At 47.9% G+C, this 23,593-nt stretch overlaps 6 protein-coding genes across 13 annotated transcripts; 5 read left to right on the top strand and 1 right to left on the bottom strand.

The window, feature by feature from the left end:
• Nucleotides 1-656: 656 nt before the first annotated feature.
• On the top strand, nucleotides 657-1,696 carry LOC146222035 (endonuclease domain-containing 1 protein-like). Its single transcript, XM_084692114.1, has 2 exons — nucleotides 657-950; nucleotides 1,088-1,696. The coding sequence occupies exons 1-2, from the start codon at nucleotides 657-659 to the stop codon at nucleotides 1,694-1,696; spliced, it is 903 nt and encodes a 300-aa protein (XP_084548240.1).
• Nucleotides 1,697-3,149: 1,453 nt separating this feature from the next.
• On the top strand, nucleotides 3,150-4,580 carry LOC146222034 (endonuclease domain-containing 1 protein-like). The gene is made up of 3 exons (XM_084691793.1): nucleotides 3,150-3,452; nucleotides 3,595-3,795; nucleotides 4,117-4,580. The coding sequence occupies exons 1-3, from the start codon at nucleotides 3,150-3,152 to the stop codon at nucleotides 4,498-4,500; spliced, it is 888 nt and encodes a 295-aa protein (XP_084547919.1). The 3' UTR covers nucleotides 4,501-4,580.
• A 1,042-nt stretch (nucleotides 4,581-5,622) lies between these two features.
• On the top strand, nucleotides 5,623-7,297 carry LOC146222033 (endonuclease domain-containing 1 protein-like). Its single transcript, XM_084692027.1, has 2 exons — nucleotides 5,623-5,940; nucleotides 6,630-7,297. The coding sequence occupies exons 1-2, from the start codon at nucleotides 5,623-5,625 to the stop codon at nucleotides 7,209-7,211; spliced, it is 900 nt and encodes a 299-aa protein (XP_084548153.1). The 3' UTR covers nucleotides 7,212-7,297.
• Nucleotides 7,298-7,595: 298 nt separating this feature from the next.
• On the bottom strand, nucleotides 7,596-8,572 carry ufsp1 (UFM1-specific peptidase 1). Its single transcript, XM_084692028.1, has one exon. It carries the CDS (start codon nucleotides 8,455-8,457, stop codon nucleotides 7,672-7,674), a length of 786 nt encoding a protein of 261 aa, XP_084548154.1. The 5' UTR covers nucleotides 8,458-8,572; the 3' UTR covers nucleotides 7,596-7,671.
• A 53-nt stretch (nucleotides 8,573-8,625) lies between these two features.
• Nucleotides 8,626-11,309, top strand: LOC146222031 (zona pellucida sperm-binding protein 3-like). Of its 3 annotated transcripts, none has more exons than XM_084692024.1 (8): nucleotides 8,626-9,212; nucleotides 9,314-9,441; nucleotides 9,641-9,744; nucleotides 9,923-10,100; nucleotides 10,284-10,398; nucleotides 10,530-10,621; nucleotides 10,865-10,971; nucleotides 11,151-11,309. In XM_084692024.1, exons 1-8 carry the CDS (start codon nucleotides 8,805-8,807, stop codon nucleotides 11,276-11,278), a joined length of 1,260 nt encoding a protein of 419 aa, XP_084548150.1. In that variant the 5' UTR covers nucleotides 8,626-8,804; the 3' UTR covers nucleotides 11,279-11,309. The 3 variants fall into 3 exon arrangements, with proteins under 3 accessions (XP_084548150.1, XP_084548151.1, XP_084548152.1); XM_084692025.1 differs by having other exon boundaries at nucleotides 11,146-11,309; XM_084692026.1 differs by lacking the exons at nucleotides 9,314-9,441; nucleotides 9,641-9,744 and having other exon boundaries at nucleotides 8,626-9,201.
• A 3,099-nt stretch (nucleotides 11,310-14,408) lies between these two features.
• On the top strand, nucleotides 14,409-23,440 carry epoa (erythropoietin a). 6 transcript variants are annotated; one of them, XM_084691016.1, is made up of 6 exons: nucleotides 17,017-17,351; nucleotides 17,790-17,829; nucleotides 20,307-20,437; nucleotides 20,712-20,798; nucleotides 20,980-21,144; nucleotides 21,858-23,440. In XM_084691016.1, exons 3-6 carry the CDS (start codon nucleotides 20,327-20,329, stop codon nucleotides 22,005-22,007), a joined length of 513 nt encoding a protein of 170 aa, XP_084547142.1. In that variant the 5' UTR covers nucleotides 17,017-17,351; nucleotides 17,790-17,829; nucleotides 20,307-20,326; the 3' UTR covers nucleotides 22,008-23,440. The 6 variants fall into 6 exon arrangements, with proteins under 6 accessions (XP_084547144.1, XP_084547143.1, XP_084547141.1 ...); XM_084691018.1 differs by lacking the exons at nucleotides 17,017-17,351; nucleotides 17,790-17,829 and adding an exon at nucleotides 14,409-14,501; XM_084691017.1 differs by lacking the exons at nucleotides 17,017-17,351; nucleotides 17,790-17,829 and adding an exon at nucleotides 16,258-16,309.
• Nucleotides 23,441-23,593: the final 153 nt, after the last annotated feature.

Genomic DNA, 23,593 nt, shown 5'->3' with positions numbered 1-23,593 from the left:
TGTTACTGCTTGGCCGTCAGTTGACAGAGGCAGACTGACAGGCAAGCGGGCAGCTCTTTCCATCCTATCACTGCATCAGTCAACCTGGGTGTGTGTCATGCTCATGAGCGTGAAAGACCACATGTTCGAGGTGTGATCCGGTGGTCGAGGCTTTGTTTATGCAGGCTTCTAAGATTCAGTCTTGTTTCCTGGCAAAAGGAAACCTATTAGTCGTAAACCACAGTGGGTTAATTTAGTTAATTTAGAGAAGTTCAGTAAATAGACTCACTTCGTTTATATGTTCCTTGTTTTTTAAAGGCCCTCCTTATGTATGTCTTATCTTTCTTTGAATGTATTACACATTTCTATACCCAGTGTGCCTACTATCATGTTGGTCCAACCAACCAATTGTACAAGCTATCCTTGCCTGATAATGCCAACCAGCCAGCCAATGGAATCCCTCAAGGCCACTTTGCATACACACACCTTTCCTCATCTGGCCAGTCTTTCTCCCTCTGAACGGTGTCGAGTCAGAACACGTGTTTATATGTCACCTGTCTGTCTCCCCACACAGGCCTTCAGCCACTGACACGCTGGGTTGAACCCTGGTTTGGATGTGTTGAACCCAGGTTTGGATGTGTTGAACCCAGGTTTGGATGTGTTGAACCCAGGTTTGGATGGGTTGGCCTGGGTTCTGTCTCGTGACCCTCCTCCTGGTGACCGGGGCGAGGGAGGGCGGGGCCAGTGTCTCGGACAGCTTCAGAGACTGCAGCCACTTCTTCTACATGCGGACCCCGCCTGCCGGCGTCCGGGGGAAAGGGCTGAGGAAGATCTGCCAGCGCTACGCAGCCGAGCCACGCTACGCCACCCTGTACGACGCCAGCCGCCGCCTCCCTCTCTACTCCGCCTACACCTTCAAGAAGTCGGACGGGAAGAAGAGGATGGACACACCCTGGATGTACGAACCTCAGGTAGACTCTTCGTAACACGGCCACACACACACATAACAAACTGTAAAACCTTCCCAACTGATATTGTTTAGACAAAAAAAACCTTCTCATCCATTCCTCATGCACCCCTCAGTCATGTGATGTGGCTCTCCTGACAGCTAGCTTCCCACAGCGAGGCAGGGGAGATGAGGGTGCTCCCCCCCGTCGACGACCCCGCCCCCCTGATAGAGGAGAGCCAGGCTGTTTTGGCCGACTACACGGATGCCGTGGAGTACGAGCGGGGCCCGCTGAACCCAGACCAGCACCAGTCCGCCCCGGAGGACAAGTCCTCCACCTACACCCTCACCAACACCGTCCCCCAGGTCAGTGACTTCCTGGACGCTTCCTGGAGCCCATACATGGACACGGTACGTCGGCGCCTCAACAACTTCTGCCGGGGCGCGGCTTTCGTGGTCGCCGGGGCGACCGTATCCGGGGCGACCATCCGCCGGGGGAGCGAGGACCGGCTGGCCGTCCCCAAGCACCTGTGGCTGGCCTACTGCTGCCCGAGGTTCGACCGGAACTCTCCGTACGAGGTGCGCTTCATGTTCCCCAGCTACGGGGGCTACGCCCTCAACCAGAAGGAGGGACACGAGGTGGTGGAGGTGCCTCTGAAGACTCTGGAGAGCTTCCTGAAGACCCAGGCCGAGATGGACAGCGACCTGACCCTCTTCTATAGGGACTGTGTGTCAGAAAACCCCTTGAAGAAAAAGAGGAGATCGACTTGAGGTGCGGACATGCATTGCTGTGTGTGCGTACGTGTGATTGCGATTGGTTAACACTTAAAGTAGCTCTGTGTTAACCTGTGACAGCACTCTGTTTTCACAAGAACACTAACTACAAATGAACGCTACGAACTTGATGAAAATAACTTTGCATAAACGTGGTTAGAAAAAGTGTTCCATGAAGCAACAGTAATGATATTTTAATAAAGCTGATAGGAAAAGTTACAAGTCAGTAATTCCAAAGTTTATCAGGGCTTGAGTTTTTATAGTTGTATGATTGTCAATAGTTTAGAGGTGGAAATGTGGAAGCGGACAAAAAAAGTCTTACAAAACTTAAATGTTGAGTCCCCAAAAGTAGAACCACATTTAGTCATTTAGCAGACACTCTTATTCAAAAAGAACCATGCATCAATAGCCTGGAACTGTGCTCTGAAGACACTAAAGACATTACCCTCCACAGAACAAAGATAAAGCTGACTGAATGAGAAGCGTTTCTTTGCATCTTTATCAAAGAGTAGATATACTGTCGCTGTAGAATGTTCTATTGTCTGGAACAAAGCACCACTCCAGTTTGTGCTGGACAGGAAATTGCTGCTCTTGTCCAAACTGAGGTATATAACTGGGGGATATCTGTCAAATATCTGTCAACATTATGCTGACGAGAGGAAATGTAGTGTACTTCATACTAAGTTGCCAATCTTAAAGAATCAAATGTGATGAGCTAAAATATTGTCTGTATGCTTTATCTAACAGTCCATGTGACAGCCCAATCCCCCAGAAAACTCAATCGAAACCCACCAGTGAGTCATAAGCAAACTAAAACCTGAACACAACAAAAAGAATGTTCTTGCGGGTTGGAGAACAAACAGACATCATGTGGCTTCGGTTGACTTCCTTTGCATGGGTATCGACTGAGCACAGCTGGGCTGTGACCTGAAGACGCTGACAGCGTCTGAGGAACGTCGGTGTCAGCAGTTTCTCAGCCTGGTGGTGCTCATTCACACGTCATACTGTCAGCAGTCGAGATGAACCGCGAGGCCTTGACGTCGACGTCAGTGCACGTCACTGGCGTCCAGGTGTGTTCAGTGGCATGAGGGCCAGGTGAGCCGGGGACGGAGGGTGGTGCTCGGTGCTTTTGCATACTCAGTCTAGATTAGAGAGAGCAAACGTTCCGAGTCGTGTCGGGGTTTCACTCGGATCCAGAGGCACCGCGCGCTCCGGAACGTTCCCTCCCCGGCACAGGCAGACACGCAGCGGGACACGGAGTCACACGGAGAGCCGCCAACGCGCACTGAGAACATCCGGGGGAATCTTCTACGTCCATCCTTTCGTTTATCCGTCCGTTCATCTGTCCGTCCTTTCATCCATCCATCCATCCGTCCGTCATTTTTCTTCCATCCGGTCGACTGAGCTCCATCTTGTGTCCACGTCCTTCCCGCGACCTTCCCCAATCGTCATGACCTCTGTCTGGGCGCGGCGGGCGGCGGCCTGGCTGCTGGTTGCCGTGGCGACGGCGGGGGTGCGCGGCAAGGTGGAGAAGGAGCTGTCCCCGGAGTGCCGTGACTTCTTGTACATGGGCACGCCGCCGGTGGGCGTGGAGCACCACGCCCTCAAGACCATCTGCCAGCGCTTCCTCAACCGCGCTCGCTACGTCACGCTCTACGACACCACCAACCACGTGCCCGTCTACTCCGCCTACACCTTCAAGCGCTCCGACGGGGAGAAGAGGATGGACGTGCCCTGGATGTATGAACCTCAGGTATTTCTTTGGACGTTCTTCTCGTTCGACGACTTCTTTCACAAGTTGTCCATGAAACCATTCCGCCTTCAGTATGGCGGCCTCGTTTGCATGTCTCCTTGTTTGAGTTGAGTGTCCCTGTCTCCTCTGTGTGTCCTCCAAGCTGTCCACCTTGTCGGACACAGGCGAGATGCAGCCCTTCCCGCTGGGCTACATGCACATGAACTTTGAGGACGCCCAGGCAGTGTTGAATGACTACTCCAACGCCATCCTGTACGAGAGAGGCCAGCTGAACCCTGACGAGCACCAAGCCAGCCTTGACGACAAGGCCGCCACTTACACCCTCACCAACGTGGTGCCACAGGTCAATGACACTGCAATGCAAAACGATACACGACCATACTTTATACAACCGGGGTCCATACTGGATCAGGGGTCTCATTTATCAACTAGACCAGGACCGACCAGACTGGGACCGGATCATACTAGACTAGACCACACCCGACCAGAACAATCCTGATTAGATCAGTCCTCACCAGAACATGCTGGAGGATACTAGACTAGAACCTAGACCAGACCACACTTGACTGAACCAGGACAGACCAGGCCAAACGAAACACCATTAAAAATTGCACATTTGTCTTCTGGGTCATTGTTTAACCTCTGCTCACCCACCTGAGTGCAGGTCCATGTGTTCGGGAGCAGCCCCTGGAAGGAACAGGAGCATTCGGTCCGCAGACGTCTCAACAATTATTGCCGCGGCACAGCCTACGTGGTCACTGGGATCACCACGTCGGGGAACATGATTCGCCGGCACAATGTGGACCGGTTGGCGGTCCCCGCCTACCTGTGGTCAGCCTACTGCTGCATCCACTACGACCGCAATGCCCCCTACGACGAGCGCTACAAGTTCCCAGCCTTTGGCCACTACGCCCTCAACGACAAGGACAACAACCAGGTCCTGGAGATGTCCGTGAAGAAGCTGGAGGAGTTCCTGAAGAAGTCCACCTACGTGGACAAGAACTTCCAGATCTTTCTGGATGACTGTGTGCCCCCAGGTTCGGCCTAGGGCCCTCACAGTGTCTTATCTTGGGTGTACCCTCAATATGAGACGTATTGTTAGTACAAAGCCATGCCTGATCTCACTCTCACAAGATGTGTCACGTGTTATCCTGTTGGTGCTGTCAATCAACACTGGTCTAATAAAGTTTGTTCAATCTACACTTGTTTTTTTGTTGATTGTTTCACCTGTGATTTTGTCACTGCTGATTGAGTATAGTATAAACTATTGTTTACAATGTAGCCCAACCGAAAGAGCAGTCACTTTGAGACAGCCAGTTAATTACTAGCGTTTCCAAGCACTCATGGGATTGAAAGATGTGAGAAACAAAGACCACCAAGTACCAGTTCACACATACACACCCCATGTGGTTGTGAACAGGAAGTGATGTTGGTTCAAGCTGATCTCGGCTTGGTTAAGATGACAAATTACTTCCAGCAGCAAACTATTTCCGAGCTTAATCAGAAATTTGTGCCATCTGGTTTTAGCTAGTTTTTTACTCGTTCCTGTTAGCAGGAAAGGTCATTCAAGCAAAGTTCAAGTATTTGAAAAAACTTCAGTTGTCATTTCACCAGTGGTTGTCTCCTTATATGTCAGGAAGTCTGAGTTGCATCTTCTTCAAGGCTGAAGAAGGCTCTGGTCATGCTGTCCCTAATGGAGTCTGGCACAGACAACCTACCAATCAAGGGGACTGTGTCATGGATCATCAGTACAAGGTGTGAAGGGCAGATAAAAGACACTTTCCATTTCATGTCACTTCGAAAGTCATAGTAATTCACATGCCTAACCCACTGAGAGCCAAGCTTGTGCTTAGCACATTTGAAGCTACTGTCATAGGTTATCTGCTGCGGACGCTGAGGGCTGATAACGTTTACTAGCCTTTACACTTTGAATACATGGAAAGTAGGACTTGACCATGTGAGTGTGTGTGAGGCTATGGGGTGTGAGGTAGAATAAGGCACAAACGCTTGGACAGAGAGCAAGTAGCAAGTTACACACCTCAAGCCATAGGCGTGTGTGTGTAAATAGGAAGGATTGAACAGTAAAGGACAGGAGAAACGGTAGAGAGAGAGAGAGACAGAGACAGAGAGAGAAAGAGAGACAGAGACAGAGACAGAGACTAACATCGTCATGAGGAGTCACGCTTCCGTCTCCGTCCCGTCCGTGGCCGTCCTGGCGTTGCTGGCCTGCGTGCGGGGGTCCGGCGCAGGCGTGGTGGAGGACTTCAACCACGTGCAGCGCTGTAAAGACTCTCTCTACATGGGCACCCCGCCGAGAGGCTACCTGGCCGGCGGCGCGCTGAAGAAGATCTGCCAGCGCTACGAGGAGAAGCCCTGCTTCGTCACGCTCTACGACCCCCACAAACACATCCCCGTGTACTCCGCCTACACCTTCAAGAAGACCGACGGGCAGAAGACAGTGGACTTTCCCTGGATGTTTGAGCCGCAGGTTAGTGAATGTGTCTGCAGGTGTGTAGGGTTGTTTAAGTCATCAAATGGGTCTCTTCCATATCTTCTGTGGAATGTTTAGATATTGCTAAATTGCATTCACGTTTTACTGAAGGATGAAGGTAATTGGACTTGTCACACCAATACCCTGGTGTTGCATGGAGAGATAATTCAATTGCTGCAGCAGGCAAATGGAGAAGTTAAAGGAGATAAGCTGCTTGCGTATGGCTTGTGAGTTTGCGTTTCAACAAGGTATTGTTGTCAGATCCACTCACGCCTTGGGCTTTGCAAATTGAAATTTGTATGAATGTGTATGCCTGCGAATGAATTCTGTGGATGTCAGTGAATTATTTTTACATGTGCGCCAAAATGTGCCTAGCCCAATTCCAAAGACAAGGGAGGATAATGATCCTTCACTGCAAATCAGGGGCAACAAAGACGACTGTATTCAGCTCAGAGAAATGTTTAGTACATGGTTCTATGTCAGCACTAAATGAGTATCTCTCCTCTATATTAATATCTCTCCTTTGCCATCCACCTTAACCTCCCTCCCTCTTTCTTACTTTCTTTCCCTTCCTCTGACACTCTTTTACTTCCCCTTCCCATCTGTGTCCCCTCCTCTCTCCCTCTCTTCCTCCCGCTTTCTTTCCCTTCCTTCCCCTCCCTATTGTTGTCTCCTTTCCTCCATAGCTGGCCTCAGAGAAGGGCAGCAACAACATGGAGCCCTTCCCCCAGTCCGCACACATGCACATGAACTTCATGGACAGCCAGGCGGTCCTGGAGGACTACGCTGACGTGGTCCAGTACGAGCGCAGCCACCTCAACCCGGACGAGCACCAGGATGACCTCGTGGACAAGGCCTCCACCTACACCCTCACCAACGTGGTGCCCCAGTACAGGGAGTTCAGCATAGGGCCCTGGGCCGAGCACCAGGACCTCATCCGCAAACGTCTCAACAACTACTGTCGAGGACGGGCCTATGTGGTCACGGGGGTCACGACCTCTGGGAACATGATCCGCCGAGATAACATCGACCGGGTGGCAGTGCCGGAGTACATGTGGTCGGCCTATTGCTGCACGGAGTACGACCTTAACGCGCCCTACTTCCTTCGCTACAAGTTCCCCGTGTTCGGAGCGTACGGGCTAAACGACCGTGTCAATAACCACATGGTGGAGGTTCCGCTCAAGAACCTGGAGAAGTTCCTCAAAGGTCGCATGGACGTGGACAAGAACTTCCAGATCTTCTACAACGACTGTGTGCCTGACCTTTAAGTTGTGCGCCCATATAGGGCCCACATACTAAAACATAAAATGCACATATTCTTTGTGTGAAATGCTGTTCCATCATGCAATTAAAATACAACTAAAATGAGTTTTGTCAGTTATTTTTTTCCTTTGCCTGTTAAAATATGTTATATGTTGATAAAAATGTAAGGGAACTGATGAGGACAACAGGGTAGGAATATTCATTGTATTGGTTTGTTATTGCAATAACATCATAGTTTTCAGGCCTCTCTGCCATTGTATTTGTCCACCAGATGGCAGTGTCGTCACACTCATGATACCAGAGAGGCTCACTCTGGTCTCAAGTAAGCCTACCTAACAAACTGTGTCATTATACTTAGAAATCTGCATTCATCACAAAACACAATGATCTTACGTCAACACTTTATTTACATTCCCCAAAACAACCCAGTTCCTGCCTACATACTATTCCAGAACTTTTGCCATGTCATTTCCTGGAAGTCTGAGGCAGACAGAGGTTATAGAAGGAACTGTGATCCAGAGTCGACACTTTCTTCCAGGAAACCCACCCCCGGCCTTGCACCTCAGTCCTCCCTAAAGGAGAGCCATGGTAGTGGGGGTCCATCACCAGCAGGTAGCTCCCCTGGCCTCCCGTACACACCCCCAGGATCCCCTTGGAGGAGTTGTCCCTGTCTCCCCCCATCATGACTGGGGACCCGTGTGTCTGGAAGTGCTGGTGGAGCTCCTCTACCGCCTTCCCCTCGAGCTCAGCCCCCCCACCCCGGACGTGAACCACCCTGCACGGCACGTCGTAGAAGTAGTCCAGCACCAGAGCCGCCTCGAACGTCCCTATCCATCCCCTGGAGCTAGAGAACGACCTGGGCTTGTCTCCCATCTCCACCAGGGCTTGTTGGATCTCAGGAAGACTGGGTGGGGGTCTGCAGCTTTGGTCTTTGAGTGGGGACCAGCTCAGACACAACCATGAGGAGATAGTCTGAACAGTGCGGTAGCCGCAGCCCCAGCCCTGGTCCTCCTGCCCGTCACAGCCGTAGTGGTAATAATGGCACTCCCCTGATATCTGAGAGAATTTTACAGTTTCACTGTCTGACACTGGCCTTGGAAGTCCATATTGAGCATTTTTCAGCAGCGTCTCTGTCCAGTTAGATTGCCTTTTAACTATGTGTTGGTTCGTTCCAACCGTCCTCTCTCCCCAATCTATGTCTTGATCGGATACTCCTAGTTTCAAATCCATCTTCGCCTTGTTGTCACCCATGTCTGTTAATTTATTTGGTTAGCATTGAAAGTCACATTGTGAGTGTTTATTCAGCCTATAACTAGGCTGAAGTCCACTGTTAAGAGCGACACAATCGCATGCGGTGCTGATACAAAATACGTCCCCCTGTAAATAAGGGATTGTGGTATTTTGTTCCGCTCTCTTCTCAGTTGGGATGGACAGGAAGGCACAAATTAGATTTATCTGATGCGCACCTGAAATTAATTGCCAATTAATTCAATTTCACTCAACATAATCTGGCATACAGTGAGGATGAGCTACACTCTTTCATGTAAACCGTCATAATTCAATTCTGACATATTAAAGCAGACCTTAACTGCAACAACATGATATCACATTTAGAAAGTATTTCATTTTATTTGATTATGGCTTCTCGTGTACGCTCGGACATCGCTGAAAATCCTTACAGGCTCGAGATACTTCCTCCCGATTTATTCGGAATGGCTTCTAACCCGAAGTTTGTTCCTACTCAATCACAAAGTCCTAACAGCCTTCACAGTATCGTTGACCCAGAGGTGAAAGACGGATTTAAGGTCGAATGCGGAGAAACAAAAATGCAAATAACGGTCAAGAGGGAATTCTTCGAGACGAGAGGCATTCAATTTTCACCAGACCAACTTCATCTGGGAGAGAATTTCACCTCAAGCGGTTCCTGCAGAGCCGTTTCGGAAGAAGCTTATGATAATGAAATTGTCATTTCGTCGACGTTACTAGGCTGTGGGAGTAAGTCGAGGGTAAGGAATGTAAATTTGGGTCATAATATGGGTCATTTACGTGAAAAGAGTTGACCATAGGCATACCTTCATGTGTAAACGTAACAAAGCCTATTTTACAGGTGATTGGTGACTGGCTAGTGTACTCCAACGTGCTTGTGTTGACACCTGGCTTGTTCATAACTCCTAGAGGTACACTTATATTCACAGGGGCTAGAACAGTCATACCTATAGAGTGCCACTATAGAAGGTGAGGCCTCATTTTTGACTTGCATGGTCAATACTGTCAAAACGTTATCAAAACTTCAAGCCTTCCAATGATTCATCCAAATGTCATATTTTACATTTCATGATCCACGTTTCTCATCCCCTATACCTATCGTTAGCCTGTGTAAAATGAAACATTTCCAGTGTTGATGGGACAAGTGTCATTCCCGTGTGACAACCAGGAAGCAAAGAGTGAGCGGAGAGCCCCTTTCCCCAACATGGCTGCCCATGACCTCCACCATCTCTGCTTTCGGCTTACTGCACTTCACCCTCCGCACAATGACGTGTGAGAGGCCATGACAGCTGTTTAGTAACGTGTTTTTGACGAAACAAATCTCCAAAACACACACACAATTGAAACTCTTTAAGTCTATTAGATGCAGATATTATAAACATTTTCCCTTGAAGGTCTAGGGGAAACGAGGCTGCATGAGATGGTAGAAACTTGTCTTTCTGTTTTCCAGATGACTGGACCTCTCCCCGCAGTTCCTCTATCTACCAGAAGGGGGAGCCAGTGTTCCTGGAGGCCAGTGTGAAGGCACCGCTGCACCCCCCACTGAGGCTTTTCATTGACAACTGCGTGGCCACCCTCACCTCTGACCCCCTCTCCTCACCCAGCTACAAGTTCATCACCGAACATGGGTGAGGGGAGGGAGGGAGGGAGGGAGGGAGGGAGGGAGGGAGGGAGGGAGGGAGGGAGGGAGGGAGGGAGGGAGGGAGGGAGGGAGGGAGGGAGGGAGGGAGGGAGGGAGGGAGGGAGGGAGGGAGGGAGGGAGGGAGGGAGGGGAATTGACGAGTTTGAACATGGTTTGTCCTGTGTTGAAGGTGTCATGTGGACAGCCTGGTGTCTCCCTCCCAGTTCTACCCCAGAGCAGGGCGACCGAACACGCTTCGTTTCGCCGTCCAGACCGTCCAGTTCAGCACGGAGCCCGGAGACCAGGTAACAACGATCGGCGTGGTTGAACCAACCATACCTGGCTTGGTTGATCGGGGTGTTTTGGGAGGACTTGGCAGGGGGTCTTTCAGCACTGTGTGGCTGTCTGTGACCATGTGACCTCCCCATACCCACAGACCTTCATCACCTGCCACATGAGAGCTACTCTGGCTCGCAGACGTCCTGACCCCTTCAACAAGGCCTGCTCCTTCCATTGGCCCTCTTTGAGGTCAGCACACACACACACACACACACACACACGGATAAACAATCAATCACTTTGTTGATTGATATTGTAACTAACGTCTAGATATAATGACGTTGTTTTGTCATTGAGGCTCAGTTTATACGCCGATTGTTCTTAATTCCATAATGCCGTTGCCTTTTTCTGCTGCTGTTTTTTCATTTTTCAAGTCATTCAAAACCCCCTAGTGAGCTGTTCTAACAGGGTTTGTCTGTGTCTGTCGTTCAGATGGCGTGCCCTGGAAGGGGACGGTGCTGTGTGTCTGTGCTGCCACCATAGAGACTGCTCAGAACAGACGCTAGCCAAGAGCACGACGCAAGCCCACCTGGACACAGGTGACACCCACCTTTCAGATACATATGGCTGAGTGTGAGCTTACAGCCCGTGTGATTTTGTTTTAGACTGATTTCATTTGGCATTCAAACTCAAAAGCACTGGGGAGTTGGAATTAAGGGATGAGGATGATTCATTGTGACATGTCTGTGACTTTCATCTTCATGTCTGTCCAGTGAAGGAATCAGACAACACGGTTGGTCCTCTTCAGATTCAGCCCAGCTCCTATTGGATGGATCACCAGTCACTCATTATGGACCTGTACAGTTTGAACTTCAGTTGAACTCAAAAATAATATATCTTGCATAGAAACATATACAATAATAAAGGGAGAAACTGAGATTGTATTGAACATATTGACTCCTCCACAGTAACTGACTACACCTCAGTTTTACTGTTGGTTGAACAGCACCTGAAAGCTTGATTACATTTCTGAAAATGTAATTTTGTAAGAAAAGCTCATCTGATTTTCCTCACAATGCTTTATCATGGAAGAGTCCATACATGCTTTGGTAGACGTAGCAGTAGCCATACTTTGGTAGACATAGCAGTAGCCTACTACACGCACGTCCAATTTCCCTGTACCTCCCCAGAACTGCAACGCAAACCAAAATATCCTAGTGAGAACCATATCTCCATTGTGTGACAAAACGAAAACGACGACGTGTAAACTAAACAAGACGGCAGGCTAAAACAAGCCAGGCGGCAGGTCAGCGTCGCATGTGCATCGTCTGTGAGCACACAGAACTCCAGGTTTTTCCCGTCACAGGAAGTGGGGTCGTTCGTATGCGCTGCAGACTGCACCCATTCAAGGTCATTGTCATACAGCGTTGGGAATCACTGGCTAGACGACACACTCAATCCTGCTGTTTACCAGAGTGACGCAACACCCAATTTCATACTGCCAGATCGGTCGTGCTTGGACCTAAGCTCAGGGGCCAATCTAGGTTCCCACTTTGGGGGGGGCTAAGCCCCTAGATAAAACCCATTTTTCCTGTGCCCCAGCAAAACTGGGGGCATGTTCCCCTAGAATAAATTTTTGAAAATATCCTTTTAAATAGTGTCCTCTAGTGGGGTTTAGGAAGAGAAATTAACCAATTTATATTTAAAATATGTTTTTTTTAACATTTGGGGGGGCTAATGAAACTTAGCTATGCCCATGCCTCAGCTGTTATAGCGACAAACATGTCATGGTTCCATTTGGATGAATTGGCCTTGAGTTTCTGATCCTGTCAACACTCTGTGTCCTGTCAAAACTCATACTTTGGTGTGTATCTGCTGAAGGCAAATCAGACTGAATATGAGACATTTCTGACACTTCTGAATGAAGTGGCAAGTTTTGATAACGTCCAGCCCCAGGCGCGTGGCACAAACTCGTCCCTTTGAGCCCAGTTCATTGTTCAACCTCCCCCGAGTTAAGGTAGCATGTGTTTCTTGAGGGGTCAGCGGTGTTGGGTAGGTATGAGTCAGATAACTGCTGGCTGCGGTAAGGTTGTCAGATGTTATAGACAGAGCAGTGGCAAAAGAACTAAAGAACAACCGCCAACGAGTCCTGTGAATTGGGCCGTCCCTGAGCGTTTCGGAGGGCAAGCAGCTCCGGTTGACACAATGTTATGCAATGGGAACGGACTGTGTTCGTGACTTGAATTCTGCTCGCACTCATCCATTTGAACATCCTCTGTCTTGGCACAGTGCAGGACTGTAACTCAGACCTACATGTTTGGTTTTAAAAGGTTGTAGTATTTCAGAACTTGCTGTCAAACGCACACTTGTTTGTAAGCAAGCAGTGGAGTTGTGCTTTGTATTGCAGTGAAAATTGTGAAAACTTTCTGATCACTTTAAGCCTTTGTCATATTACTGTATCCACAAGGAGCTTGCAGTGCAACCTTTAGAAGGAGAAGTTTATGTTCCAGAATGAGGTCAGTAGCCAAACATCTACACATCCTGCACATGCTTTGCCTGGCTGTTTATATCAGCCAATGAGGCTGGTATCAGAGTCTATTAAAATCTGTCCACTCACTGAAAGAGCAACCGGGTATTTATAGATGTTTGAGAGGGAGAAGATAGGAGAGAGTGAGCCCGTGTGAGAGGAGGAAGGGGGGGGGGATCTTCCTAGACAATCAGCAGAGATAGTACAGGGTCTGTCGGGGGAGTAGAGCGGCCAGAGCCAGAGCCTGCCAAGGTACGAGGTCAAGGTTTCCCTTTTAGTCTACCTGGGTCCTCACCAGCCCCCCAGATCAAAAGCCTCATCTCACCTCCCGCACCAAGACGACCCCGGAGTGTTAACATAAAGGTCCCAGGCATGGGTGCCTGGAATGACTCAAAGAGAAGGGCTGCCAAGACTCCAAGAATACCAGAGATGGCAGGAAGGATGCAAGATGGCGGAGAAGAGAAAGTGAGAATGGGGGGGGGGTGAGTAACGAGGACAGAAAGACAGGGAGATGTCTAGATGGCGGTGGGTGTATGAGGTATCTTAGTAGGTTCATCGATCGATGAGAAGAGAGGGACTGTGGGGTTGAACAATATATCAGGCATTGGCTTGTCAACGGCCTGTTCATGTTTAGGAGCTGGTTTTTGAATTCCGTATTACCTATTTCTCTTAGTCTCTGTGATTTTATTGGATGAAAGGTGTGGAAGAATAGAGAGGGGTTGAATAGGAAGTATGTCCTCACAGTATAGGATGTGACACACGCCATCATTTCCAATCCCCAACTCAGTCAAGCCATGAGAACAAGAGGTGCGAGGTTCATGTCCCAGAAACCCCTCTGGTGTGGGGACAATCCCAGGCGACCCCAGCCCTGTAGCCATAGCGACTGACACCGGGCCCCAGGACCCCCCTGGGAGGAGAAGGAGGGGACGCCTGGCCGTCCGAAACAATGACTTCCGACCGGCTCCTGTCCTGTCTCCTCGCTCTCGGTCCCCGTCATTCTTTTCATGTGGAGCTTCCTGTCTCGTGGCGCGCCAGAGGGCCCGCTGGAGCGCACGTCTATCTGGCCGCCGTCCCAGGGAGAGAGGGGTTGGAGGCGGGGGGGCGGACTTTCACTGCTGCTCGTGTTTACTATGTTGTGGATCGCGCCAACGGCCTGTTTGCAGCACAGACTCCTGGCTGTCTTTGTTTATCATTCAGGGAGAGCAGTGTGTGTTTGGGGGAGGGGGGGAGGGGGGGAGATCTGTCCTTGTGTTGTTCAGTCAGTCCATTTCATTTAGTGGATGCCCCCCCCCCCCTCTTTCCACTTTAAAAAAACCCTAGACTCGGTGACAGCGCCCTGCGGACGCCGAGTCACTGTCGGGCCCTACACGCCGGCCCCCACGCCCCCTCTCTCCCTCCCCTGTGCTGGCTTGGTCTGACCTGACACATGGCTTGCAGCACGTACCTTCTCCCCTCTCCCCACACTCTCGTTCTGGCTCAGTGAGTTTGAGCAAACAGAGCCATAACCCATCAGGCTGGCCTTTCCTCCCCTCCCTGGGATCCCATAGCGGTCTGGTGGCTCCAGTCCCCTGGGACTGACCGGCGTGGGGTCCACCCAGACAGGTACTTGCAGGTGAAGCCTATGGTTTGAGCCTTTAATGATTGTTTTTTGGGCTTTGTGGCGAGAGATTCAGTGCTGTTTTTGTATTTTTCTCATTGCCAGCATATTTTTTTTTTATTATTATTATTAGTTTTTTGCTTACTCGGAACTTGGACTGCGGTTGATGGTCAGATGTCATTTTTAGCAGATTCATGTGAACTTATTTGACTGCCTGTTTCAAGCCTGTGTCCTGTAATGGCTACCCTAAATGGGTTGGAGAGCAGTTTCTGAGAAGCACTGATGATATTAGAAATCCCCCTGATTGTCCCACGCTGAGGATCTGGCTCATTGTATGTGTATATGTAAACTATACATACAACATCACAGCCATATGCTTTGTACCGTATTTAGGTCCCTGTATTTGTTTGAGTAAGGCTGTATGTAACACAAAGATGAACTTGTGCCAGGAGTTTCCAGGAAATGTCCACACCGTTCCTGTTTTAACTAAGGTCAAACTGAGGACAAGCAATGTAAAGAGGGCTCTGAAGGATCAAAGATATTGCAAAGCTCTTACGTCTTTGTTTTTTCTGGAAACCTTTGCCTGCTCATTTAGCTGGATGATTCTCAGTGGTGTGGCGTGTCCATTAGATGGTCTACCTTTTGATTGACAGGTCCCTTCCCCAGAACGTTCGGACACCCATTCAAACTTGTCTGGCTCCTTGACTGAACGAATGTTCTGTGTGACAACAGTCACATCATAACCAAAGTATTCCATACATTCCTATTTTATCTATCTTTATTTCCTGTGATTCATTGATTTACTCATACTTGGCCTCCTTATTGAGCAAAACCGAGCCAGCAGTATCTAAGTAACCTATGCCTGTATCGCTCACTCATTGTATCACAAGGAAGCCCTATCAAAAGGAAACTATTCCAGGAATTCTGTCTGCCACTGGACCATCAGTCCTGAACCCCAGTTGAACCTGCAGTTTCCTTGAAAGAGTCCCGCCAGCCTTCTTGCACACATGTATTCTATTTGGGGGATGGAATGGATACTGTTGGGTCACTCCAGCTAGGCTACTGTATGTTGGGTCTGACTCTGACAAAATGGGCCATAAAAGTCTGCCTATTGTAAAACTGTCTCTCATATACTGAATATTTATCGAGTGAAAAATGTGTAATTGAAAATAATCCCAAACTATTTTCACGATTCTATAAATACTTCCGGCTCCTATAGGGCATTTGGATGAGGGCCAATGTGTATAGTTAAAAAAAAGTGGTCTACTGATACTATTTTTAGGATTATATAATTACCCATGACTTAAATATATTGAATATGTATATGATGTTATCTGTAAGTGTGTGTCTTATGTCATATGATATACAATTTTATGGTAACGGATATGTGGAATATTAGTCGAGTCAGTTAAATGAAGTCAGAGGATTATTACATTCTGCAGAAAACACTGCTGTGAAAGGGCCAGACTGACGAGGACGTATTACTTTTGTTGTTCTCGGTTAGGAAACTTTCCATGCATGTATACAAAACAATCATCACATAAACATTAAACGAGACGAGAACCAAGGATGGGAACGTTTCGTGGTTCCCCACCCCGGTCACGCGCGGCTCCCAGACAATTGGTTACATGTGCAGACTACTGCGTGTCTTGGTAGGGGGTCGGCGTCTCAACACGGCAGCGAGGTGTGATGGGCTGCCTAGGACTGTTGCGCACTGATCGCTTTACGCACTGCAAGCTGAGTTTTTGTTCTTTAGCAATAGATGCGGATCAAATTCTTCACTGGACCGAATTGGAAACAAAACTTGTTATTGGTAAGGTCTACTGTTTAGCGTCTTTGTTTATTTATATTTAGTTTTAATTATTTTGACCGTTATTGAGGGTTCTTTCCATGCGCCCAAGCATTTCTGGATGTCTATTAAGATGTTTTAAAAACGGTGTTAAAAGGTTATGCTAATTTAGTTGAATAATGATTCTTAGAGTTTCAATGAGGCTGTAAAAACTGAAGCCAGAAAAGAGAGCGTTCCGAGAGGATCATTCATCGAGTTGAGTGGATGGGAAATCACTGGTGTTTTTTTTAGACTTTATTTACATTCTGGGCCTATTGTTTGGAAACATGGATATTATTTAGATGACAATGAAAGAAAAACATTTCTTCCACTGCAGAGGAAGTTGTTCTGATAGTCATCACAGGACAATGCAACTTTATTTTCAGTCATCAATAAAAAAAAAATCAAATGGATCAGTTGTAGAAACACCTACCGGATAAGTGCAAAGCCAGGGACAAATCCATAAAAGCTTCGGCTGCAATTAATGAGAATAGATGCACCAATGGGCGAAACGGCAAGGACACAGTGAAGGACTATGCTGAGTCCGTTATGGAGTTACCTAGTGAGTAAAACTAAATACCTTCATACTTTTTCTCTCTCTTAATGTTCTATTTTAGTATAGTATTTCAGTGATTAATCAATGATTGATGACAAGTGTAACTGGCGTTTTGGGGTTCATTCACTGTCACTGAATGTGCGTAAAAAGAGCACGTGTGCCTTGAATGGACTGTATAAGGTTACCTTGATCCTGGAAGGTAAATAAAGGGTTTAGCGGTTTTGCCAAAGCAGTGATGCAAAGTCTGATAGAACTCCGCCAGGCTATTGTGCGTTTCTATAGCACGACGCTCAAGGACTCATTTACTGGAAAGAGCGGTCCAGATGCGCCACGGCATGATTCGGAATTGAACGGACCGATGCTTTCTGCCTTAAATGTTGAAGAGGAGTGTGTGAATTTGGACGATTATTTTTCGCAATGTATTTGGAAGATGTGGCATCTCTTTGCGAATGTTTCACTTTTCATGTACAGGTAAGAGCGATAATTTGTCAGATAAATTGAATCGAAGTGCGGTTTTTTTTCCTGTTCTGTAGGCAACATGTATTTTCCAATCCGTCCGAAAGTTTGTGACGGAGGAACATTTTCATGGCAATAATAACCGTAATAATAATATTTAGGCTACATTAGATAGGCTTATTTATTTATAGTACTTGTATTACTTATATGTTTACAGTAGTAAAATCCTACAGACATGTTCAATTCAAAAGGTTATTGGTTAATGGAGTTTCATGAAAGCTGTTTGAAAGTAATTTATGAGGTTTGACGCAGTTGAATTCGGAGAAGACTTAACACTGAACTTGTGCGCCAGTTCCAGCGTTACGCATGGGATTCCCCCGCTCAGTGCTGAATTAGGCTATTAGTTAGCTATTATTTATTAATGATTTTTTTTCTTCATATCTATACCAACAGATGTGGCAGTCAACAACATATAGCAGACAAATATATACATGTGAGTTCATGTGTTCCATTATCATGTACCCACGTGAGTTATTGAAATCCCCAGCAACTACAGAGGAATATGGATTAATTTCCTGTTGATGCAGGGATGACTGTGCAGAGAGAAAAAGACATCTTGACGCAGCTCACATTTATGCTGATTCAGTAATTAACCATGACTCGGTGAATTCCTCTTCAGTTAGGTCGCATGAATTAGCAAAAAAGGAATAATAAAAAAATAAATAAAATAATGAATAAGAACTTCCCCATCTAAGATAAGACATGCCTTTTCGGCAAGTTACCCCTAGAGGAAATTATGTCATGGCAGCATCACCTGATTGCTGATCTTTCATTATGCTGCATTTTTCCATGGTGACCTTCACTGACCTAAGAGCAAGCTCTTGTAGTCGCCTGAGGAAAACATGACTGCACTGTTGGCCTTCCTATACAAGAGATTGTTTGAACCAAGGTCATGTTAGAAGCATTCAAATTATATTGGACAGTTTTTAAATTCCCCCATCACTCAAAAGAACATCTTGATCTGTCAGCTTGCAGGAGTCACCCTAGCTGTCACACGCCCTCCTGTGTTTGCTACAGCCACATCAGAGCCAAGTGTCGATCGCAAGCCTTCAATCGCAAGCACCTTTTGGAAATAGCAGCAGAATCTTGGCCCACTCTCCATAATCCTGGCAAGGTTCCTGTTACCTTTCACTTTCAGCACAGTTATGGCTGTGCTCAGCACGTGGTGGGTGCCCACACACCTTGTCATTCTCACGTAGACCGTGCTGGAGGGAGAAGTTTAGCAGATCACGAGTCACTCCGGTTTTATTGAAGGGGATGGTGGAGTGTTGGGTCAGGTTGCATATGTTGGTTTTAACAAGGTCCACACCGAGATTTAAACATGGTATGTTCCAGTACTCCTGGAAGACTGTTCTGGAAGCTCTGGGGCAAAAAATGTCTGGGAGAGTTGCTCACTGGAAACAGCATTGTCCTACACCCTCCATGCAATTGGAAGCTAAGGACTCCTTATGTTTCTGTGTGTACGTGCTTGTGTGTGGATTCTGTGGATTGTGAGGTCTCTATGAGCCCACATAAATAATCTATCACTTGTTCTGCCTGCAGGGCTTAAAGCTGATTTATTAAAAGTGGTGGAACAACACAGAATTTCCCCGAAAAGCCCCGCAATAGGACGAGGATGACGCGTTTTGACACGTTCACCACGTCGACCCACAGCTCAGCTACGTTTACATTTAGCAGACGCTCTTATCCAGAGCAACTCACAGTAAGTACAGGGATATTCCCCCCGAGGCAAGTAGGGTGACGTGCCTTTCCCAAGGATACAACATATGTGGCACAGCCAGGAATCGAACTGGCAACCTTCAGATTACTAGCCCAATTCCCTAACCGCTCAGCCACCTGACTCAGCCACCTGACTCAGCTCACACGAGTGCAGACAGCTCCTCGAATTATGAATACAGGCTCCGTGCCCATTAGAATGGCTCGCTGTGTTTACTGGATCGACATGTGAGGCTGTGGATGGCTTTCCCAGACTCTTCCTCGGAGGCAGAGAGGCCTAGGAGGGATGTGTGTTCCGTTTCATCAGCCGCACAACTGCGTCATACCGTGCAATGTGACAGGCGTGAAAAGAACACATTCAATGTGTGGCACAGAGGAGCACAAGGGCCAGAGTGCCCACATGATCCTATCCTACATGAAATCTAGGCACTCTGACCATGGTTAAATACAAATTCTGAAGTCACTGCACTTTTTCCCCAGACGCGGTGGTGTAGGGAAATGCATTAGTCCAGGATCACACAACTTTAATCCCACACAAGGCCTCTTTATGCTGTGTCGTCCAGTTGCCTTGCAAGAGCTTTAGGGATTGTTCGCCCCTCTACGTGTGTGTCTGCACAATCCTATCTGCACGTAAATACTGATAGTCCTGTACATGTGTCATAGGATTTAGCTCGGGGTGTATAAATCAAGTCGAACCCGACTTCTCCAGAGTGTGATCTGATAAACTTGTGGACCTGAGAAGAGTTGCCTGAGAACTGAGAAATACGTTTATTTTCGTTATTAATAGACGGTTGTCAGAAGGGATGGAGCAAGAGAGGAGAGGAGAGAGAGAAAAGGGGTGAGGAAAGAAAGATTGGCCGTCACAGAAGACAACAGACCCAGATGCCCATGCTCAGCTCAGAGCAGAAGATGGAATGAAAGCCTTTGCTTAATCTCTTAAATGCGCTCGCTACCAGAAGTGACATTCCAGGACGAAGGACCTTCACATTTGTTATGCTTGGGTTGACAGAGTAGCATCCCTTCCTCGTGTGCTCATTGTTGCGGTTGAGAGCAGATACAAGACAGTGTTGGGAGTGGCTACACTACACTGTTAATGTGGGGACACCTGGATGGGGTTGGATACTTGTATCAGGTAAAGGCTTGGGTATCTTCATATGTGTGTGTGTGTGTGTGTGTGTATATGTGTCTTTCCAGAGCTGTTTGCCTTGCTGCTGATGGTGTTGGAGTGGACCCGGCCTGTTCTACTGTCTCCTCTGAGACCCATCTGTGACCTGCGGGTCCTCGACCACTTCATCAAGGAGGCACAAGACGCAGAGGTTGCCATGGTGAGACGCAAACACACACATGGCCGGATGCGTTTTCCGGTGTCAGGATCTCTTTATCACAGTCTCACTCCCCCTCTCGAGTTCCCCTTCCTCTCTTTTCTTTTCACACGCTCTCAACCTCTCTCTCTCTCTCTCTCTCTCTCTCTCTCTCTCTCTCTCTCTCTCTCTCTCTCTCTCTCTCTCTCTCTCTCTCTCTCTCTCTCTCTCTCTCTCTCTCTCTCTCTCTCGCTGTGTCTGTGACTCACTCCCCCTCTCGCTCTCTGTTTATTTCCAGCGGTCATGTCGAGAAGGATGTGGCCTTGCCATGCCTGTCACCGTACCTCAGACGAGGGTAGACTTTGCTGCCTGGGAAACGAAAAATGTGAGTCTCGCTTTCACGCCCGAACCAACGCATCAAATACCCGCTCTGCACTTCGTCTCTCTAATAATCGGCTCTCCTTACCATGCACCGTTTCTATGTCGCTTGCAAAGTGCCTGTGATTGTAGTCGCCACGGTTATGAGTTGGATTACGAGTCCCGCTTGATCCTCCTGTGCCCTGCAGACTGTGGAGCAGGCTCGGGAGGTGCAGACGGGCTTGTGGCTGCTGAACCAGGCCATGGGTTCACTACAGGCCTCGGCCAGCAACGTCGCACTGCGCGGCCACACGGACAGCGCTCTGAGGAACATGCTGAGCATAGGGCAGGTGCTGCGCAGCCTGAGCATCCAGGTGAGCTGGGGGGTCAAAGGTCAGGGGTTGAAGGGGGTTGGATAAGAATACGCCCAGTTGTTCAGCACCCGGACACCGTTGTATTCGGGTCTGTCGGTGTGTATTCAGCAGGACAGTTTCAGTAAATTCAGAGTTTCAGGACATTGAATTGGACTCAGTTGCACGTCCCCATAGTGTTGCAAGAGAGTGTGGTATTGTGGGTGTTGCGTGTGGAGAAGTCAGTTCTCCGAAAGCAGTAAATATGCAAACACGAGTTGACAGGGTACACGCCAAAGTCCATTTGCGTTGGGCCCGGAACAGACGTTGGAACCGTTCGGTCGAGTGTTCATCAAACAAACATTAACCTATCTATCTGCTGCCAAATGAAACATTGCTCGTGACAGTGGATTTACATTGAGCGTTTTTGCAAACCCCCCTTTCCAGCGTTAGCTAAAGACTTGTGTCATGTAACTTACATTTAGTCATTTAGCAGACGTTCTTATCCAGAGCGACTTACAGTAAGTACAGGGACATTCCCCCAAGAGAAGTAGGGTGAAGTGCCTTGCCCAAGGACACAACGTCATTTTGCACGTCCGGGAATCGAACCGTCAATCTTCCGATTAATAGCCCGATTCCCTAACCGCTCAGCCACCTAAACCCCCCCCCCCCCCCCCCTACTTCACAGATTTTCCTCCAGAGGATTTAAGAAGTGGCTTTTTTCTTTCTTGTTCCAGGAGTTCACCACTCCGGGCGCGCTCCGTGCTGAGGAGACATGGCGTGTGTCCACTGCCTCAGAGCTACTCCAGGTCCACATCAACTTTCTGCGAGGCAAAGTACGCCTCCTGCTGTCCAACGCACCTGCCTGCCACCAAGGCGTCAGCTGATTGGTCTTCCTCACCCAAAGGCTGTGCCTAAGCCAATTGGAACTTCCCATGGCAAAGGGGCCGGATTAGACAGTGACCGTTAAGACCCTGTTTGTTGCCTGTGGGGTTATGTGGACTGATGTCCTCACAAGAGAAACTGAAGCTGACAAGACAGGTTTTCTCCTGGAGGAACGAGGACATGTATAATCTTGGCATATGGACAAGAGGGAAGCACAACCAGCAATGTGGCCCACGAGAATGCACTGGCCTTAGCTCTTTGGCACTTTCTAGCACTTTGTGTGTGTGTGTGTGTGTGTCAGAATAAGAGAGAATGAGAGCTCTCTTTGTGTCTGCGAGAATGTGTGTCACAGTACGAGCGCAAGAGAATGTAGTTGTGACTTTTTTTACCCTAACTCTTCATCGCCTCGCAAATGGACTGAGAGTTTTTCTTGACATGCATGAAGGCTTATGACATGACCTGCCATGATCTACTACTCAGTCTCAGTCAACCATACATACCTGGGACTCTTCTAGTACTCTGTTCCGATCATTGCTCCACGTCTTCAAACATGTTTTGTAACGCTTTTGTAAATGACTATTTATAGAGATTTATATTTCTACCTGTAAGCCCCAATTATTGAGTGTAGTTTTAGAGCATGTGGACCTCTTTGTACTATACTTACTGACTGTATACCACTACTGAACAATGTTGTAAACTTTATTTGTACTCAATCATATCCCATGGTGCTCCAGCGTTATCCATCTTTTTAAGTATTTGTAATATGTCTGAGTCTGTGTACAGGTATTTTGTCATTTGTCATCCAGAAGAAGAAATTGGACAGCCTGAACTGTAAGGTTCATCTGGGGTGAAATAGAAAGATAGGTCTCACTAGAGAACGTGAGAAGCTGTTTGGTGATTATCTCAGTGCGTGTGTATGTGTATGGAGGTTGACGCAGATAGGGGGACTTCCAGGAACAACACTGATTGGTTGTTGTGATGAATTTCCTGCTTGTCTCGCTTCTTCGTTCACACCACAGCCAATCAGCTACGTTCCTGGGAACGGCGGGGGTTGCTAACATTACGGATCCGCGCAGGCCTTCTGTTTTGTTGTTTCCTATTCAAGGATGTTTTTTGAGGATGTTTGCATGTCTTTTTTGTGTATTTTGTTTCCCAATCTGCCAACATGCCATTTGGTATTTATTGATTATTTAATTTTAAGATATATTTTAGGGGCATTTCTGCTTTGTTGGGACAGGCAAGAAATGTAAGGGAGAGAAAGAATGGAGGATATACAGGAAATAGCCAGGGATGGAATCGAACCCGGGCGTCTGCGGTGAGGCTTCAGCCTACATGGTACACACTCTTACCCGGAGCCCCCCCACCCCCCCCTCCCATTTGGTATTTAAAGACCAAATATTATTCTTAGATTAAAAAAAGGATGTATGAAAAACAAGGCAGGAGGATGTTTGGTGCCCTGTTTGTTTGATAAGTGACTGATCTCTTTCCGTGAGGTTTACAGTCTCTGGCATGCTTCTGTGTGGTCTGGTCTGGAGATAAAAGCTTATGTTAACACTCCAGAGCCTGAAAGATTTGAGGCAATTTAGTT

The sequence above is a fragment of the Hypomesus nipponensis genome, chromosome 25 (assembly GCF_054491055.1).
Source record: "Hypomesus nipponensis isolate SF chromosome 25, ASM5449105v1, whole genome shotgun sequence".
Taxonomy (NCBI): domain Eukaryota; kingdom Metazoa; phylum Chordata; class Actinopteri; order Osmeriformes; family Osmeridae; genus Hypomesus; species Hypomesus nipponensis.
The sequence above is the reverse complement of the archived record's forward strand: the minus strand, read 5'-3'. Positions and strand labels throughout refer to the sequence as shown.